The 18902-nt window shown below is 41.9% G+C and overlaps 1 protein-coding gene across 1 annotated transcript in view; it reads right to left on the minus strand.

Moving 5' to 3' along the window:
• abca12 (ATP-binding cassette, sub-family A (ABC1), member 12) overlaps nucleotides 1-18902 on the minus strand; it is a 65278-nt gene that overhangs the window by 35048 nt on the left and 11328 nt on the right. Inside the window, exons 17-38 of the mRNA XM_076262811.1 lie at nucleotides 18154-18284; nucleotides 17706-17820; nucleotides 14792-17434; nucleotides 14502-14614; nucleotides 14250-14320; nucleotides 10374-10519; nucleotides 9445-9563; nucleotides 9145-9287; nucleotides 8149-8322; nucleotides 7719-7933; nucleotides 7332-7522; nucleotides 6663-6733; nucleotides 6177-6454; nucleotides 4867-4979; nucleotides 4577-4647; nucleotides 4091-4368; nucleotides 3407-3519; nucleotides 3117-3187; nucleotides 2630-2907; nucleotides 1136-1278; nucleotides 846-916; nucleotides 224-369 (exon numbers count right to left, since the gene is read on the minus strand). Of these exons, the coding sequence (XP_076118926.1) occupies nucleotides 224-369; nucleotides 846-916; nucleotides 1136-1278; nucleotides 2630-2907; nucleotides 3117-3187; nucleotides 3407-3519; nucleotides 4091-4368; nucleotides 4577-4647; nucleotides 4867-4979; nucleotides 6177-6454; nucleotides 6663-6733; nucleotides 7332-7522; nucleotides 7719-7933; nucleotides 8149-8322; nucleotides 9145-9287; nucleotides 9445-9563; nucleotides 10374-10519; nucleotides 14250-14320; nucleotides 14502-14614; nucleotides 14792-17434; nucleotides 17706-17820; nucleotides 18154-18284 (5694 nt within the window). The remainder of the gene's footprint in view (nucleotides 1-223; nucleotides 370-845; nucleotides 917-1135; nucleotides 1279-2629; nucleotides 2908-3116; nucleotides 3188-3406; nucleotides 3520-4090; nucleotides 4369-4576; nucleotides 4648-4866; nucleotides 4980-6176; nucleotides 6455-6662; nucleotides 6734-7331; nucleotides 7523-7718; nucleotides 7934-8148; nucleotides 8323-9144; nucleotides 9288-9444; nucleotides 9564-10373; nucleotides 10520-14249; nucleotides 14321-14501; nucleotides 14615-14791; nucleotides 17435-17705; nucleotides 17821-18153; nucleotides 18285-18902) is intronic.

An 18902-nucleotide genomic window follows, 5' to 3' on the forward strand; every position in this document is an offset into this window, starting at 1 on the left:
TTACATATGTAAATACTTTTAAACTATATTCATATTTAAGTAAATTACTTAATGTAATATGCATATATATATTGTCATATATAATGTTTACCATAGAGTCTAGGGTCAAAAGGCCAGCTGTCTTGCTAGCTGAGGTATTTTGATTATATATATTTGCCATTGTTCAGTACAAGCTGGCCAGATTTTCACTGGATTTCCAAGATTTAGTGATCCATGGCTTTACCTTTCAAAAGTGTGTTGATCAGCCTGTCCAGTGATGATTTGCATGAGAACAGGGAGTGCGTCAGCAAAGACCTTGGCAGAGTGTGGAGTCAGACCCTGGACCTGATCCCCAAGAAGAGGTAGGAGGGACCCCAGGACCCCTCCGAGCTGAGGGACAGAGAGATTGCACACACCCATTGCTTAGAATGGAAAAATACTTTGGAACAAATATGTACTCAGTACTATATCAGTAATGCTGTAAGTATGCAGCAAAAGGCTTGTCATGAGATTCACAGGAGATTTCATAAGTCTGCAATCAGTGGCAGCATCACATACTTCTCCTGGTTGACATGAAATGATTGATGGTATATTGGACCAGATAAAACTTTGGATGTCATTTGGGTTTTACATCCATCCTTGCATAACGGAGTTTCACATCAAATACAAAGAGATATTCATGGGTATATGTACTTAAATGTTATGTGTGTGGGAAATTGAGTAGTTTTAAGTTTTCATACATTCTTTTTTAATGGAATATTTTAAGAAACATGCTACAACCCTGTCTAACTGGTCTAGCAGTGCTGCTAACTGGGACTACAGAGCATGTGAGAGGGTGAGTACAATATGAAAACAAATGTAGACACCTGTTCTGCAACATCTTCAATATCTGTGAAATTCAACGTTCCCAGACCTTCCAAAATGTCCATGGGGCTTCCTGTTAAAGTAAAGAGACGGCACTTAAACATCACACCCACACTGGCATTGTGTCATTATAAAATTCAAAGTACTTTGAAACTAAAAATCTGTTTCTTTATAAAATAATGACAGGGAGGCAACTGATGCAATAATACAATTATTCATGGTGGCAAAAATACAGTATTTACATAGTCAAACTATGCTCAAACTACATAGGCAAACAGAAAACTGGACTTGCCATCTGTTGCATTCAGGATGAATTGTGATACTCTGGTGATGAGAGAAAGGTAGGGCTGTGCGGTGCTGTTCTGTGGCAGACTGTGTGCCAGTCCCTTCATGATGTTCACAATGCTGTCAAAGATCAACACAGATGGTCCATTAAGTCACTTTTCACATTCATTACCCTGACATTGACTTCAATAAATTAATAAAGTAAATAAACTGGATGTACCGCAAAGTGGTACAAAATATGACCGCCGTTCAGTCTTCTCTCCGTAAAAATAAATCAAGCTTGTCAATTTGTCTCCATCTCCTACTCCATCCCCTACTCTTGCAACTTTTGTGTATGTAAATGAGTGTGTCCATGTGTGCATTTGCTTTTGTGTATATGTGTGCTTCTCTGTGTGTGTGTTTTCACTTGTAAGTGTGTGTATGGAGGTAATGGGATGTGAATGTGTGTGTGTGTGTGTGTGTGTGTGTGTGTGTGTGTGTCTCTGCTTGCCTGCATGTGTGTGTGTATTATGTGTGTGTGTGTATGTGTGTGTTCGCTTGTGAGTGGGTGTGTGGGGGTAATGGTGTGTGTGTGTGTGTATGCCTGCTTGCCTGCATGTGTGTGTTTTTATGTGTGTGTGTGTGTGTGTCTGTGTGTGTGTGTGTCTGTGTGTGTGTTTATGTGTGTGTGTATGTGTGTGCGTGCGTGTACATGTTTGTGTTTATGTGTGTGTGTGTGTGTGTATGCGTGTGAGTCTGTGCGTGCATTCTGTGTGTGCGCATGTGTGCACGGGCATACGTATGCCTACTGTACATGTCTAATGTGTGTGTATGTGTGTGCATGTCTATGTGTGTGTGTGTGTGTGTGTGTGTGTGTGTTTGTGTGTGTGTGTGTTTATGTGTGTGTGTTTATGTGTGTATTTGTTTGTGTGTGTGTGTGTGTGTGTGTGTGTGTGTGTGTGTGTGTGTGTGTGTGTGTGTGTGTGTGTTTATGCGTGTGCGTGTTTAAGTGTGTCTGTATGTGTATACCTGTGCTTGTGTGTGTACATGTTTGTGTTTATGTGTGTGTGTATGCGTGTGAGTCTGTGAGTGCATTCTGTGTGTGCGCATGTGTGCACGTGCATACGTATGCCTACATGTCTAATGTGTGTGTATGTGTGTGCATGTCTATGTGTGTGTGTGTGTGTGTGTGTGTTTGTGTGTGTGTGATTATGTGTGTGTGTGTGTGTGTGTGTGTGTGTGTGTGTGTGTGTGTGTGTGTGTGTGTGTGTGTGTGTGTGTATGTGTGTTTATGCGTGTGCGTGTTTATGTGTGTCTGTATGTGTATACCTGTGCTTGTGTGTGTGTGTGTGTGTTTATGTGTGTGTGTGTGTGTTGGGGGGAGGGTTATGTGTTTGTCTGCATGTGTGTGCATGTGCGGCGGTCATAATAAATAAAACATAGACATATTCCATTAAATACTTTGGCATTGTTATATGGCCATTAGTTAGTTAGTATCGTAGTGTGTTAAGAGTTTACTTACATTATATTCCACTGGTCAGGTCCAGCAGGCTGAGAGATGGTCTCAAAGTAAGTAGTGACCACATTGGTCATGGGAAGCAGCACCTCAGCAGTCATGCCTGGTATGAGTGACCTGATCAGATCCTCCACACTCCTCGCAAGAACAAGGCTGAGGTGGTTTGACTCGGCATAGCTCATGTTGGGATGGAGGATTAGCTGAAGTGAGCTGCCTAAGGCTTCCACAATCTGATGGATGACTTGACTTGGCAACGTTCCATCGTTCCATCCATCCTTGAATAACTGAGTTTCACATCAAATACAAAGGGGTTTTCATGGGTATAGTTACTAACATGTTATGTGAGTGGGAAATTGAGTAGTTCTATGTTTTCATACATTCTTTTTTTAAATGGAATATTTTAAGAAACGTGCTACAACCCTGTCTAACTGGTCTAGCAGTGCTGCTAACTGGGACTACAGAGATGAGAACAATATGTAAAAAATATAGACACCTGTTCTGCAACATCTTCAATATCTGTGAAATTCAAGGTTCCCAGACCTTCCAAAATGTCCATGGGGCTTCCTGTTAAAGTAAAGAGACGGCACTTAAACATCACACCCACACTGGCATTGTGTCATTATAAAATTCAAAGTACTTTGAAGCTAAAAATCTGTTTCTTTATAAAATAATGACAGGGAGGCAACTGATGCAATAATACAATTATTCATGGTGGCAAAAATACAGTATTTACATAGTCAAACTATGCTCAAACTACATAGGCAAACAGAAAACTGGACTTGCCATCTGTTGCATTCAGGATGAATTGTGATACTCTGGTGATGAGAGAAAGGTAGGGCTGTGCGGTGCTGTTCTGTGGCAGACTGTGTGCCAGTCCCTTCATGATGTTCACAATGCTGTCAAAGATCAACACAGATGGTCTATTAAGTCACATTTCACATTCATTACCCTTAGATAGTGTGTGTGTGTGTGTGTGTGTGTGTGTGTGTGTGTGTGTGTGTGTGTGCGTGTGTGTGTGTGTGTGTGTGTGTGCATGGGTGCGTGTACATGTTTGTGTTTATGTGTGTGTGTATGCGTGTGAGTCTGTGAGTGCATTCTGTGTGTGCGCATGTGTGCACGTGCGTACGTATGCCTACATGTCTAATGTGTGTGTATGTGTGTGCATGTCTATGTGTGTGTGTGTGTGTGTGTGTGTGTGTGTGTGTTTGTGTGTGTGTGTGTTTATGTGTGTGTTTATGCGTGTGCATGTTTATGTGTGTCTGTATGTGTATACCTGTGCTTGTGTGTGTGTGTGTGTGTTTATGTGTGTGTGTGTGTGTTGGGGGGGAGGGTTATGTGTGTGTCTGCATGTGTGTGCATGTGCGGCGGTCATAATAAATCAAACATAGACATATTCCATTAAATACTTTGGCATTGTTATATGGCCATTAGTTAGTCAGTATCGTAGTGTGTTAAGAGTTTACTTACATTATATTCCACTGGTCAGGTCCAGCAGGCTGAGAGATGGTCTCAAAGTAAGTAGTGACCACATTGGTCATGGGAAGCAGCACCTCAGCAGCCATGCCTGGTATGAGTGACCTGATCAGATCCTCCACACTCCTCGCAAGAACAAGGCTGAGGTGGTTTGACTCGGCATAGCTCATGTTGGGATGGAGGATTAGCTGAAGTGAGCTGCCTAAGGCTTCCACAATCTGATGGATGACTTGACTTGGCAACGTTCCATCGTTCCATCCATCCTTGAATAACTGAGTTTCACATCAAATACAAAGGGGTTTTCATGGGTATAGTTACTAACATGTTATGTGAGTGGGAAATTGAGTAGTTCTATGTTTTCATACATTCTTTTTTAAATGGAATATTTTAAGAAACGTGCTACAACCCTGTCTAACTGGTCTAGCAGTGCTGCTAACTGGGACTACAGATATGAGAACAATATGTAAAAAATATAGACACCTGTTCTGCCACATCTTCAATATCTGTGAAATTCAACGTTCCCAGACCTTCCAAAATGTCCATGGGGCTTCCTGTTAAAGTACAGAGACGGCACTTAAACATCACACCCACACTGGCATTGTGTCATTATAAAATTCAAAGTACTTTGAAACTAAAAATCTGTTTCTTTATAAAATAATGACAGGGAGGCAACTGATGCAATAATAAAATTATTCATGGTGGTAAAAATACAGTATTTACATAGTCAAACTATGCTCAAACTACATAGTCAAACAGAAAACTGGACTTGCCATCTGTTGCATTCAGGATGAATTGTGTTACTCTGGTGATGAGAGAAAGGTAGGGCTGTGCGGTGCTGTTCTGTGGCAGACTGTGTGCCAGTCCCTTCATGATGTTCACAATGCTGTCAAAGATCAACACAGATGGTCTATTAAGTCACATTTCACATTCATTACCCTTAGATAGTGTGTGTGTGTGTGTGTGTGCGTGCGTGTACATGTTTGTGTTTATGTGTGTGTGTGTGTATGCGTGTGAGTCTGTGAGTGCATTCTGTGTGTGCGCATGTGCTCACGTGCGTACGTATGCCTACATGTCTAATGTGTGTGTATGTGTGTGCATGTCTATGTGTGTGTGTGTGTGTGTGTGTGTGTGTTTGTGTGTGTGTGTGTTTATGTGTGTGTGTTTATGTGTGTGTTTGTTTGTGTGTGTGTGTGTGTGTGTGTGTGTGTGTGTGTGTGTGTGTGTGTGTGTGTGTTTATGCGTGTGCGTGTTTAAGTGTGTCTGTATGTGTATACCTGTGCTTGTGTGTGTACATGTTTGTGTTTATGTGTGTGTATGTATGCGTGGGAGTCTGTGAGTGCATTCTGTGTGTGCGCATGTGTGCACGTGCATACGTATGCCTACATGTCTAATGTGTGTGTATGTGTGTGCATGTCTATGTGTGTGTGTGTGTGTGTGTGTGTGTTTGTGTGTGTGTGATTATGTGTGTGTGTGTGTGTTGTGTGTGTGTGTGTGTGTGTGTGTGTGTGTGTGTGTGTGTGTGTGTGTGTGTGTGTGTGTGTTTATGCGTGTGCGTGTTTAAGTGTGTCTGTATGTGTATACCTGTGCTTGTGTGTGTACATGTTTGTGTTTATGTGTGTGTATGTATGCGTGTGAGTCTGTGAGTGCATTCTGTGTGTGCGCATGTGTGCACGTGCATACGTATGCCTACATGTCTAATGTGTGTGTATGTGTGTGCATGTCTATGTGTGTGTGTGTGTGTGTGTGTGTTTGTGTGTGTGTGATTATGTGTGTGTGTGTGTGTGTGTGTGTGTTTGTGTGTGTGTGTGTGTGTGTGTGTGTGTGTGTGTGTGTGTGTATGTGTGTTTATGCGTGTGCGTGTTTATGTGTGTCTGTATGTGTATACCTGTGCTTGTGTGTGTGTGTGTGTGTTTATGTGTGTGTGTGTGTGTGTTAGGGGGAGGGTTATGTGTTTGTCTGCATGTGTGTGCATGTGCGGCGGTCATAATAAATAAAACATAGACATATTCCATTAAATACTTTGGCATTGTTATATGGCCATTAGTTAGTTAGTATCGTAGTGTGTTAAGAGTTTACTTACATTATATTCCACTGGTCAGGTCCAGCAGGCTGAGAGATGGTCTCAAAGTAAGTAGTGACCACATTGGTCATGGGAAGCAGCACCTCAGCAGCCATGCCTGGTATGAGTGACCTGATCAGATCCTCCACACTCCTCGCAAGAACAAGGCTGAGGTGGTTTGACTCGGCATAGCTCATGTTGGGATGGAGGATTAGCTGAAGTGAGCTGCCTAAGGCTTCCACAATCTGATGGATGACTTGACTTGGCAACGTTCCATCGTTCCATCCATCCTTGAATAACTGAGTTTCACATCAAATACAAAGGGGTTTTCATGGGTATAGTTACTAACATGTTATGTGAGTGGGAAATTGAGTAGTTCTATGTTTTCATACATTCTTTTTTAAATGGAATATTTTAAGAAACGTGCTACAACCCTGTCTAACTGGTCTAGCAGTGCTGCTAACTGGGACTACAGAGATGAGAACAATATGTAAAAAATATAGACACCTGTTCTGCAACATCTTCAATATCCGTGAAATTCAACGTTCCCAGACTTTCCAAAATGTCCATGGGGTTCCCTGTTAAAATAGAGAGACAGCACTTAAACATCACACCCACACTGGCATTGTGTCATTATATAATTCAAAGTATATTGTCTCGGCATGTCCGTGTCTGTGAAAATATCAGAGCCAGGCAGGTCTGAGTTGAAGTGTGACACCATCTTTAAGACAGCCTGAGCCACATGGTAGAGTTTCCGAAGAGACTCAGTGAGAAATCCCATACCGGTTTTCTTGGGTGGTTCCGAACCAGTTGACTAATTGAATGGCTCTCTTGTGGAATTGGATGCAAGAATCTGCTCCAATGCACAATATGCCATGGGCAGTGACAGAGTGACAGAGGGGGCATTTTTGATTTCCAAGGGGCCACTATTTTATTTTTGGGTGTGGGAGGGGGTTGGCTTAATGTAATCAACAAGTCGTTTAAAAGCAGCCTACCACCAACAACCCAGCAGTGTTTAGCCTAGCCTAACAGCTATCCTAAAGCTCCCCTATTAGCACCAGTCACCTAGTAGCTTCATCTGAATGACCTCCTTGATAACATATTTCAGAAGTCTTTCGATGGATGGTCCATCAATGTTGTTGATGTCTCCGCTGAGCAGCAGGTGAATGGACTCACTTGTGACATTCATCCCAGTTAGGAGAATCTCAAGGGCCTCCATGAACACCTGCTGGCCTGATGTGGTGTTCATCAGATGCTGGCTGTTCTGCAGGGTGTACTCGACGGCCTTCTCCACGGCCTGGATATAGGGGAGCATCCAAGGAGCAACCAGCTCCACTTGATCCAGTGCCATCTCGAGTCCTGAAAAACTGAAATAAAGACATCAGTTAAAAAACTAAAACATGCATGTTTACCTAGCTTAGCATAGACAAAATATCAGAATATATCATCAACTGTGACACACTGGATACCATTCAAAACATTTCAGTTTTGCATTACTACTACTTTTGTTGTATACTCAAACACAAAAAAAATCTAAATTTAAGGAGGGATAAGCATGGCAACCTTTGATACAACTGCAGATTAAAAAGTTGTTCATTCCAGTAATCTGGGCTTCCTGCTGTGATCCCTGGCAGGCTGGCAGATATGTGATCTATGAGGACTGTGATTAGCTGTTGAGAAGCGTAGGTCTGGGACAGGCTGGCATCGTAGAGAGACCCCAGAACCTGCACAATCTTAGCTGCTGTGGCATTAACAGACTGGGCCTCTGGTCCAGCTCCCTGTGCAGAAAGAGTAAAGCAAATGCATCACATGCAAAACACAGCATACAGAAGATGCATCCCTATAGACCTTATACAGTACATACAGTCAACAATATAGACCTACAGTGTCATCTAGTGGTTAGTTCTGTAAGGACAATTGAACATTAAAAACTACTAGATTTTGGAACCAGGATATTTACTGGCTTCACAATGAATGAGAGTTTTCATTTTACCGTTGTGTTGAATGGTGGGAAATATCCGGTTAAGTTACTGGCCTCAATGAAAGGGGCCAGGCTGATGTGGCACCACATGCTCAGGCTGCTGGGAGGGACCCCCGCCGCTTCTCCAGCCCCCTCCCACATTTTCAGCACATCGCTGCAATTCAGTGCTCTGCCCTCTTCAGCAGTCTAAGGGACACAGTTGTGACAAAAATCACATATAAGTACTGCCCTTGCATTGTTACTACAAAACTTGTCTTTGGAGATAAAAAAAAAACAGCAATGGACTGCAGGGGTGGGGGTTGCTTGGGGCTTATGGCCTAACTATTCACCAAAAGGGCACCAAACGTACACAGGTGAGTGATATGTGATATGTGATCTGTGATATGTGATATGTTAACAGAAAAGTCAAAAGTCTCCCATAGAAACAACACAACCAGGTATCTTCAGATTTCCCCTGCCCTTTATCAAAGCATTGTTTTGTGTGGTAATCCGAGTCTGATTTGAGCAGTCTCCAAAGGGAATACTACGCGTAACACAATAACCCAAAGTTGTACTGTAGGTCATACACTTTTGCAATAAATTATAGTTTCTGTATTGATAATTGATAATTAAAACATCTGCCTAAAGAAGACATGATATATTAATATTGGCATTTTTCTAATTACCATATTTAACAAAAATACCTTTTTACATAATAAATACTGAAAAAGCCATTCTTATGGATGCATTGTCACTTTCTATAAATTCTCTGAAGGTGGACTGAATAGGGCGTCCCACAGAATCACCTTTGTACATAGAATCCACTGTAAATGCAGGACTATTTTTTTCAAGTGCCCAAGGCATTTGGTATAACGTCACAACAGATTAAGCACAATAAGATTGAGCCACAGGTACAAAACTGTGGCTGGAGCCAGTCATTCCTGGGGACTCTTTGTTATTTCTGTCTTTGTCAGTTGTTCATTGTCTGCAGCAATGTGTTCTTTGCCTTAACACTCTGTTATGTACAACCTGTATGGCAACTTCAATGGTGTGCTGTAGAGCCAGCTGGAATTCTCGGAAAAAGTCAGCCATGTCGAAGGTGCTGGTGTTTACAGCCTGGAGCAGGTTTGTGGTGAGGTTTAACAGAGGCTCCTGTACGCTGTGGATGAACTCTAAGGAAAAGGGGGAAAATGATGGGTCAGAAACCAGCTGCTAAAACCAGGGGGGTACACTACAGGACTGGAAACAGCATACAGAAATTGATGGAACCGTAGCCTTTGCACACGATAATAAATGAAATAGAACATTGTTGATTAAAACATGCTGCACCTGCTTGAGCATTCAGATTGTCTGCCATCATTGAGAAGACATGGAGAGTGGGGGGAATTTCATTCCAGGCAGGGGTCCCTCTGATGGTTGTCAAAAGAACTGCAACAATCCTTTCAAGCCTGTGTTATAGGTCACACATTAATATGCATTCATGGAAAATAAACAGTAATATACTCATTTTAACATATGTACATGTACATAATATGTATATGTTTAAACTAGGGCTGTCAAAATAACTGATTAATTTCGATTAATTAATTTGAGAAAAAATAACTGATTAAAAAAAATAACGCAGATTAATCGATTCTGTATGACCTTTGACCCCGAGCCGTTGTAGTCAGTAACCATTAGACTGTAAAATGAAGGAGAGGGAAGAAAATGTGCTGCCTAGATCATTGATTGGAACATTTACTTTTCAAAAACGGCTTGATGGTATTGGTAAAAATAAAGTGTTGATTAAAATAAAGTCCTCTGCAATGTATGTGATAAAAAACCTTCTTCCCGAAGCACTTTTGAATTTATTTCCTCAGCATATTAGGTCATATCATAGATTATTAACAACATAACATAGAGTTTTTGAACTTTAATGTCACTAATGCTGATTATTCAATGATTGATTTGAATTTAAATATTTAAAATACTTTCACAGCAAAAATCATATATGTGATTATTTTAGATTAATTAATCACAGAGTATGTAATTAATTAGATACATTTTTTTAATCAATTGACACCCCTAGTTTAAACTATATTTATATTTAAGTAAATTATGTTTATGTATTGTCATCATGTATAAAAGAGGCACCATAGAGTCAAAAGGATAGCTGTCTTGCTAGCTGAGGTATTTTGATCATATATTTGCCATTGTTCAGTACAAGCTGGCCTTAGATTTTCACTGGATTTCCAAGATTTAGTGATCCAAGGCCTTACCTTTCAAAAGTGTGTTGATCAGCCTGTCCAGTGATGATTTGCATGAGAACAGGGAGTGCGTCAGCAAAGACCTTGGCAGAGTGTGGAGTCAGACCCTGGACCTGATCCCCAAGAAGAGGGAGGAGGGACCCCAGGACCCCTCCGAGCTGAGGGACAGAGAGATTGCACACACATGCAGATGATACAGTGATCTTTGTGCACGGCAGCAGTGCAGTTCAGGCTGCAAATCAGTTAACAAGTTTGATGCAACATATCACTGCATGGTTAAACCAAAATTGTTGTGTATGTATTTTAGCAAGTCAGCAAAACATTTCACAGAACCCGATATTTGTGGCAGGGAAAAGACTGCAAGTAGTATCAGAGTTTAAGTATCTTGGAGTGCTCATCGATAATCAGCTATCATTTAAACCTCATATCAAAAAGGTTTGTCAACGAGTCAAGTTCAATCTGGAAAATTTCAGACACATTCACAATTGTATGTCAACTGAGGCTGCAATCATGTACATGCACTCAATGATCTTCTCCCACATTACATATTGTTTAACAACCTGGTCTCAGACAGGTACCACTTCTTATACCTCTATCCACTCACTGTACAAACAGACACTCAAAGTCCTTCATAAAAAGCCCAGATATCATCACCACTGTCCAATTTTTTAAAAATATAAAATATTAAGTTGGGAAAATCTGCTGAAATACACTAACTCCTGCTTAGTGTACAAGTGTATTAATGGACTGGCTCCTCCAGTTTTAAATCAGTTTGTAAAAACAAATCCACCCACTTACAGATGTACACGTAGCGCAGTAACATTAGACTGTGTAATTCGGCTGAGAAAAAGTAGTTTTGGCCAATCTACATTTTCTATTAAAGCTGCACATGAGTGGAACACAATACCATACTATATTAGAGACATGAAAACATATTATATATTCAAATCCAATCTAAAGTAATGGTTAATCAGCAACCAGACTGGTCAACATTGAACAAAACAAACACAATATCACACCGCTAACGACTCTGCTTGTCAGTTTTATCAGGTGACTGCACACTTACCATTCCTGCCCCATGCTCTCTTTTCTTTTCTTTCTTTTCTTTCCTTCATTTTACTATGGTAGGTTAAGCTTATTTTCATTTGTTTGTAATATTTTTATAATACGTCTTATGAGTAAAGTGTCATTTTAGGTCTGCAATGAGGCGTGTAGAGTTTCTTTTAGGCATATCTGGCCTGTTAACATCGGCCCATGGACAACGGATGCAAAATAGCCATTTTGGCTAATTCTGGCGCATTTACATTTGTTTTATGTTTATTAATGTGCACTGTCCATGTCTAAATAAACCTTAAATAAATAAAATAAATAAACATGGCTTAGAATGGAAAAATACTTTGGAACAAATATGTACCGTTCAATCAGGTGAGAGTGTCGAAGGGTAGAACGCAAGTGGAAAAAGGACAAGCTGCATGTATCTTTTGATATTTTAAAGGAAACGTGGCTCAAATACCAAAAAACTGTTAAATCTGAAAAAACAAAATATTTCTCTGATATTGTTCTGCGCAATTAGGGCAAACCACATATTCTTTTTAACACTATAAACACTGCTCTCAATAAACACCAACCTGTTGAGTTAGACACCTCTTCAGTGAGTAGTGAACAATTTCTGCAGTACTTTGTTTCCAAAATCTTCAACATCAGAGCTCAGATAACCCCCCCCCCCCCTTCGACCCTTCTATCTCTGTCACCTGCCCTGTGAGTTTCAGTCACTTCAAGCCTATATCATTTGCTAACCTAAGCAAAACCATAGGGCTAATGAAAATCTCATCTGGTCTAACTGACATTGTTCCTCCTCTTCTCATCGCTCAGTCAATTGAGCCCACATATTAACGATCATGAACTGTAGCCTTGCCTCAGGTGTTGTGCCAAAGAGCTTCAAACATGCTGTTGTGCAGCCGTTGATTAAAAAACCCAATCTAGACACTTCAATCCTATCTAACTACTGACCTATCTCAAAACTCCCGTTCTTATCTAAAGTTCTAGAAAAACTTGTGCTTCAACAAATACAGTCTTTTCTAGATACACATGGTATCATGGAACCTCTGCAATCTGGTTTTAAAGCCCTCCACAGTACGGAGTCAGCCCTTCTGAAAGTTTTTAATGATCTGCTGCTAGCCACTGATTCTGGAGATTCTGCTATTCTGATCCTCCTTGATCTCACCGCTGCTTTTGATACTGTTGATCATGATATGTTAATCTCCCGTCTAGAGCACTGTGTTGGTATCAGAGGCACTGCTCTTGAATGGTTTAAATCCTACCTAGCCGACAGAAGTTTCTCTGTCTGCCTGGATGGATCTGTATCCCCCTCTGCGCCTCTTCCTTGTGGTGTTCCTCAAGGGTCTATTCTGGGGCCTATACTGTTCTCATTATACATGCTCCCCTTGGGATCCATCCTTAGAAAATATAACATCTCCTTCCACTGCTATGCGGATGACACACAGATCTACATGCCCCTGAAACATAACGACCCCCAATCTTTTAAACTTTTATTAGCTTGTCTAGAGGGCATCAAAGCCTGGATGGCTTTAATTTTTTTAAATTTCAATGAAAATAAAACTGAGGTCATAGTCTTTCGGCCCAGTGCTGCTTGTGACACACAGGGTGACTTAAGCCCCCTTGAGCCATTTGCTAAAGATACTGTAAAAAACATTGGTGTAATGTTAGACTGTAATTTTAAAATGGAGAAGCAGATAAACACAGTAGTAAGATCTAGCTTCTTCCAGTTAAGGCTTTTATCCAAGGTTAAGCCTTTCTTATCCCTAAAAATCTTTGAGATGGCTATTAATGCCTTTATTTCTTCCCGCCTAGATTACTGCAACGCCCTATATGTGGGCATTAGCTGTTCCTCTTTATCCCGCCTTCAACTTGTTCAGAATGCTGCAGCCCGCCTTCTAACCAAAACACGAAGGTCTGAGCATATTACACCAGTGCTTGCAGCCCTTTACTGGCTCCCTGTCCGTTTTAGAATACATTTTAAAGTTCTTTTATTTGTTTTTAAATCTTTACATGGTCTGGCCCCACTGTACATAGCAGATCTCCTGAAGGTGCAGACATCCTCTAGGGCTTCTAGGTCTGCTGACCAACTCCGGCTGGTTGTGCCTCGTTCTAGGCTAAAGACCAGAGGGGACCGGGCTTTTGCGGTGATTGCACCAAAGCTCTGGAACGAGCTGCCCCAACATATACGCCTGGCTCCCTCCTTGAGTGTTTAAATCTCACCTAAAAGCCCATTTTTATGCCCTGGCGTTTAACACAGTCTGTTTGTCATGTATTTGTTTGTTTGTTTGCCTGTAAATATTGTTTCCTCACTTTTTGTTGTCTTTTTTGTTGTCTACCAAGTCGTACTAACTTGCCTGTCCAGCACTTGGTCAGCTGTTGTTGTTTTTAAAGTGCTTTATAAATAAACGTGACTTGACTTGACTACTATCAGTAATGCTGTAAGTACTGTATGCAGCAAACGGCTTTTCACGAGATTCACAGGAGCTTTCGTAAGTCTGCAATCAGCGGCAGCATCACATACTTCTCCTGGTTGACATGAAATGATTGATGGTACAGTATATTGTACCAGAAAAAACTTTGGGTGTCATTTGGGTTTTACATCCATCCTTGCATAACATCAAATCAATCATCATATCAAATACAAAGGGATATTCATGGGTATATTTACTTAAATGGTACGTGTGGGGGAAATTGAGAAGGTGTAAGTTTTCATACATGGAATATTTTAGGAAACATTCTACAACCCTGTCTAACTGGTCTAGCAGTGCTGCTAACTGGGACTACAGAGCATGTGAGAGGGTGAGTACAATATGTAAAAAATGTAGACACCTGTTCTGCAACCTCTTCAATATCTGTGATATTCAATGTTCCCAGACTTTCCAAAATGTCCATGGGGCTTTCTGTTAAAATACAGAGACGGCACTTAAACATCACACCCACACTGGCATTGTCATTATAAAATTCAAAGTACTTTGAAGCTAAAAAATCTGTTTCTTTGTAAAATAATGACAGGGAGACAACTGAACAATTGAAGAGTTTGGTTCGAAAACACTACATAGTCAAACAGAAAACTGGACTTGCCATCTGTTGCATTCAGGATGAATTGTGTTACTCTGGTGATGAGAGAAAGGTAGGGCTGTGCGGTGCTGTTCTGTGGCAGACTGTGTGCCAGTCCCTTCATGATGTTCACAATGCTGTCAAAGATCAACACAGATGGTCCATTAAGTCACTATTCATTACCCTTACATTGACTTCAATAAATTAATAAAGTAAATAAATACATAAAACATAGACATATTCCATTAAATACTTTGGCATTGTTTTATGGCCATTAGTTAGTTAGTATCGTAGTGTGTTAAGAGTTTACTTACATTATATTCCACTGGTCAGGTCCAGCAGGCTGAGAGATGGTCTCAAAGTAAGTAGTGACCACATTGGTCATGGGAAGCAGCACCTCAGCAGCCATGCCTGGTATGAGTGACCTGATCAGATCCTCCACACTCCTCGCAAGAACAAGGCTGAGGTGGTTTGACTCGGCATAGCTCATGTTGGGATGGAGGATTAGCTGAAGTGAGCTGCCTAAGGCTTCCACAATCTGATGGATGACTTGACTTGGCAACGTTCCATTCTCAGTGGGCACCGCTTCCAGGATGACCCGCGCTGCTTTCAAAGTGGCCTCGGTGAAGTTGGCACTTTGAGGACCTTCGTAAGTCGCCACCTCCACTGCATGGATCAGTGCCTGAAAGACCTTGTCGATGACGGTGAAGAAAGCCTGCTCCTCTTCTGACAGAAGTGGAATTATGGCTTTAATGAGGTGGGTGATGTCCGTGTGAACAGTGGTCATGTTAACCGTGTTCATGTCCCATTGCAGCAGACCTGCCAGGGCTGATGTGAAACTGGGGTCTGAGATCCAACTTTGAGTAAGGTTGATGTACGTCATGATCTGCACCTCAATGTCGTGTGGAATGCTGATGTTCATTGGCATACCCATGGAGTCGTAGTAGTCCTGCTGGAGTTTTAAATTGATCTTTACGAGTTCCAGCTGGCCACGGAGTATCGTGATGATGGAATGGCCGATCCTGCTCAGATCGTATTCGTCCAGTGGAAGCTGAACTTGAGAGAACACACCTTCAACTTGCTGGACCACCAGTGCAGAGAAATCAGATTGAGCCACAGTAATTGCAAGCTGCATTTGTGTTGTGCGGAAGATGGAAAATAGGATATCTGCAAACATGCTGTCACTAGTTGCATTCTCCAGCTTCTTCAGGTACCACTGTGCAATTTCAGCATACACCTTCTGTGCATACACTTGATTTTCCAGCAAGGTTTCGTTTATGGTATCCATTGGGTACTGCTCTAGAAAACCAAGCTGGAGAATGCCTTCAAGGATGTTGAGCTCATTTATGATTTCTTCTGTATTGCTGTGATTGAGGTTCCTGAGGCTTTCTTTGATGTTTTCCAAGGTCATTCTGAGAATCTCTTCAGTCAGTTTGATAGGGTCCTTTCCTGTCTGTTGAGCAAAGACCTCTGTCATAAGCTTCAGAGCTACCAAGTCTGATTTTGTCTGTTGAGGCAAAGGGAAGGTCTGAAGAAAATCAACTGCTTTATGAATTATCTGTAGAGCGCATTCAATCTCACTGAAGTTCATGGATCCCATAAATGATGTATTGTGAGGTGCATAGAAGCACTGCTGGATATTGGCAATGGCAGTCAAGTTTGACAGGATGATGGGAACAGATGTGTTCATGGTTAACTGTGCAACTTTGTCAAGCTCATAGATAGTGAGGTTTGATGAGCTGAGGATTTGCTGAAGAGCAGCCACGCTAATGTTGGGCATGGATGTGATCTCCTCGAGGAAGTAGAGGACTTGGGCTACTGTTTCCATGGTCAGCTCCTGTGAGGAGGACACATTTGTCCAAGGACGCAGCAGAGCAAGCAGTTTTCCAGTCACAGAGAGGGATAGGTTACCTTCAAGGGGGCCAAACTGAAGGATCACGTTCCCACCGGCTCCTGCTAACATCGTCTCAGACACCTGATACAGAATCTGGGACACCTGTGAGACACCAGCAGCACAGTCCTGTCCCGTGGCCAGACAGACATTCAAATCAGCAATTAGCGCGCGAGTATCGTTCACAAGGCTATGATAGTGGGCCTGGAACTCTTCGGGCAGCACAGCACCGAGCTGGCGCAAGATGGCCTCCACTACGGCTGGCCCCTCCAGGGACTCGGATGACAGAGTCTGAAGGAGATCCATGACCACTGGACGCAGTTTGGTGATCTGTGCTGGATTGAGGCCTCTGCCAGGCTGAAGGAGCTGGACATGTTGCTCCAGATGGAGAGCCTTCACCAGGAAATCCTGCAGCTGGCGAACATATCCCAGCAGCACAGCAGAAGGGTCGCTGCCATCAGAGGCGTCAACCACTTCCTTCAGCAGCACCAAGGCCCTCAGGGCGAATTCAGCTAAGCCGCCAGAAGTCTGATTAGTGAGGGGCTTCAAGACCTGCTCCAGATAGGCCAGGTCTGTGGCATTCAGTGAGGCAGAGTAGGTCAGTAGGGCTTCACTCAGATTGAAAGAGATTGGTAAGGTCAAATTGACTTGCATTTCAAGCCACTTCAAGATGACAGCCTCTAGCTCTGCAATGGACTGGTTGGTCTGATTCATGGGTAGGCCAGAAAAGAGGTTCTGGTTGTTTTTGGCAACCTCCAAGATGGCGTTAATAATGGAGGAGGTGTCGTTTGTGCCCCCCCAGATGGCCTCTAGAGGCTCCAACCCGAGAAAGTCCACAATGTGCCTCAGCAGAGACATGGGGAGACGGCTGGCAAATTGGTCAATGGACATGAGATTAGAGAGCAGCTGCAGGTCCTTGTCTAACACGTGGATGAGATTCCCAAGAAGATCCCCTATGGATCCATCACCTGGCAACTGCCCAGGGGTACTGAGGAGCTGAGTCACAGCCTTGATGTAGAAGTCCCTGTAGATGCTTTGGACGAGAGCCACAGAGCCCTGGACATATCTGGAAGAGTAACAGCATTTATCACAAAGTTTTCTTGTAATACACCAGCCTTATATTGTGAGGTACGCTGCAGGTACGTATTGTTACTTTTTACTACAAATACCAAAGACACTTCAAATCACTGGAATGTCTGCTCTTTCTTTTGTTTTTTCTTTTTCTTTATTTACTTTTTAACAAGAAGGGTGTTTTCAGTGTTTCAGCGTCGGCGCCGGCGTACATAAACAAAACTCCAAGTACTGTCTTTCAGAAAGGGTTTATGACTTTTTCATACCTCAATAATGCTGCTGGATTTGTGGAGAATTCCTCAACCACATATCCAGTGGTTATAATGAACTTGTCCAGGGTGAAGCCAGTGTCACAGTATGGAATCATTTCAACCAAGGTGCCTGAAACAAACACACACTTAATGGCACGGACGACACAAGGAAACCTAAACAATAACGCACATTTATAAGCACTCTGACAGATACAACCAGCATTTGGTTTTCCTTGTAAACATCCTTGTAAACCCTGATATGGCATTGTGGGGTCATTTGCAGTTGTGCTTTTACATGTGCTGACATTGCCAACATGTGTATGTGACATAAACGCACAGCAGACACACATCCGCCTTTGAGTGAAGATCTGAGATTTATTGAATATGTTTTATGTTGATCTCTACTCAGATGACAACAATTAAAATGGTACTATCATAGTTATAATGAATTTTTCTGACTTACAGTTTGGGGGCGCAGTGATATTGGGCTGGTAAGTCATGATGTAGTAGGCTAGGTGGAGGTAGGGTTCCATAGTGCCCCAAAAAGCAGTGGTTTGCAGCTGGGGGCCCACATGTCCAAGTGTCTTCAGTCCACTGGTTAATGTTACAACATATGGAATCATACAAGTCAATAAAAGAACTATGTAATACAAAAAATTCAGAATATGTCACTAAAAACTTTAAGAATAGACAAAGCATGATTTTCTGTAAAATTCCTATTCAGCAATGCACCCTCCGTTTTGGTCCTATTATAACCTATTTATTAACCACCTGGAAGACATTAGAAAGACAAACAGGATCCATACCAAAATGGCATCAGAACTTCACACTTTTCAATAATATTTTTTTTTTGTCTGGGAATGTCCCGTTTAGATGCTCCCAAAAGCTCGGTACAATATACCTGCCTCCTCATTCTATATGTATCTACTTATTAGATCAGCTCTTAGTGCTCTTGGGGTTCCTCTCCATGCAAAATTACCAGTGTACCCTATTCCATCACTATGTCATCTAAGAATCCCAATCATCAGATGATTCATTGGAAACTAGCACACAGAGTATATCTGAAACAATTTCATAAGCGTCTCTCTACCTCTCCGAATTGCAATTTATGTTTAGGCAGGGCGCTAGGGACTTCTCTAAATTTTCTGGTGTTATTCTGGCAATGGCTAGCTAATGACATATGAATCCTGATAGACACAGATGTTGTTTTAA

The sequence above is a fragment of the Alosa pseudoharengus genome, unplaced genomic scaffold (assembly GCF_046254945.1).
Source record: "Alosa pseudoharengus isolate Yale_2024_CS ecotype anadromous, Long Island Sound unplaced genomic scaffold, YU_APseudo_1.1 YU_APseudo_1.1_scf_3, whole genome shotgun sequence".
Classification (NCBI taxonomy): domain Eukaryota; kingdom Metazoa; phylum Chordata; class Actinopteri; order Clupeiformes; family Clupeidae; genus Alosa; species Alosa pseudoharengus.